General features: G+C 45.5%; 1 protein-coding gene across 1 annotated transcript; it reads left to right on the forward strand.

Annotated features, from left to right (window-relative positions):
• LOC115644023 (olfactory receptor 10A2-like) lies at window positions 1-1,180 on the forward strand. Its single transcript, XM_030548101.1, has one exon. The coding sequence runs from the start codon at window positions 227-229 to the stop codon at window positions 1,178-1,180; it is 954 nt and encodes a 317-aa protein (XP_030403961.1). The 5' UTR covers window positions 1-226.
• Window positions 1,181-1,488: the final 308 nt, after the last annotated feature.

The following is a 1,488-nucleotide window of genomic DNA, read 5'->3' on the forward strand; positions in this document are numbered from 1 at the left end:
TCACAATAAATATGGCATTTTGCCTTCTCCCCTTTAATAAGATCCTGCTGGCTTTTATTCCATTGGTATAACACAGGTTGCAGCAAATTGTAAAAAGACAAAATTCTTAGCTTTCTAAAATTCACAGGAAGACTCAGATTATCTGGAGAAATTGTATGACAGTGGAGGACGGCGGAGTGGGGGAAAGTATTCTGTGACAGCCTATTGTTTCCTTTTCTTTTTCAGGATGAAAACTAGCCAAGAAACAGTGGGAAGAAACAGCACGACAATCACTGGATTCATTCTCCTCGGTTTTTCTGACATTCCCAGCCTGCAGCATTTATTTTTTTCGGTGTTTCTGGTCACCTACATAGTCACCTTGGCTGGAAACCTTCTAATCATTGTCCTCACATTGGCTGACCCAGCCCTTCATACCCCCATGTACTTCTTCCTCAGGAACCTGTCCTTCCTGGAGATGTGCTACACATCAGTCAATGTCCCCAAGATGCTTAGGAATCTGCTCTCTGGGGATAAAACCATCTCTTTCATTGGCTGTGCTATGCAAACCTATTTCACCTGTTTACTGGGTGGGTCAGAGTGTTTTCTCCTGGCGTCCATGGCCTATCATCGCTATGTTGCAATATGCAAGCCTCTGCATTACCCCGTGGTTATGAACAGGAAGGTGTCCACTGGACTGGCTGCTGGATCCTGGCTCAGTGGTCTCCTCATGTCCTTTGGTCACACCAGCATGGTATTCATCCTACCCTTCTGCAGATCCCATGAGATTAATCATTTCTTCTGTGACATCCCTCCACTGCTGAAGCTGGCTTGTGGGGACACCTCCCTCAGTGAAATGGCTGTCTTCATGGTGGCTCCGTTCTTTGTCACCTTCCCCTTCATGCTGATTCTCATGTCCTATGTCTGCATCATCTCCACCATCTTGAGGATCCCCTCCAGGGCAGGCAGGAGAAAGTCCTTCTCCATCTGCTGCTCACACCTCATGGTGGTTACATTGTTCTTTGTCTCTGCTTGCACTATGTATCTGAAACCCAATTCCTCCTACTCACCAGACACAGACAAGTTTCTCTCTCTGTCCTACACGGTCATCACACCCATGCTAAACCCCATCATCTACAGCCTGAGGAACAAAGAAGTGAAGGGTGCCTTCTGGAGAATGGTGGGCAGAAGAAGATTCTGTTGAATAAAGGAATATGATTGACTGTAAATGTCTCCATCTCAATTCTTTTTACGTCTACAGTGAAACACATTAAGGGTTATATATCTATGTTAGGCCCTTATCTGGACCCATTACCATGGTACCTGAACACCTCACAATTTTTAATGGATTTAACCTCACACTGCCTCTGTCCAGTAGGAAAATGCAATAATTTAAATTTTAAAGATGGAGCTGTAACAGGTTGAATCACAGAAACCCCTTTGGGGACTGCCACCTCATTTCCTGAGACTACCCCTGAGCCTGTTTCCCCTGGCAGCTAAGGACTTCACTGC

This window comes from Gopherus evgoodei, unplaced genomic scaffold, assembly GCF_007399415.2.
Source record: "Gopherus evgoodei ecotype Sinaloan lineage unplaced genomic scaffold, rGopEvg1_v1.p scaffold_83_arrow_ctg1, whole genome shotgun sequence".
Taxonomy (NCBI): Eukaryota; Metazoa; Chordata; order Testudines; family Testudinidae; genus Gopherus; species Gopherus evgoodei.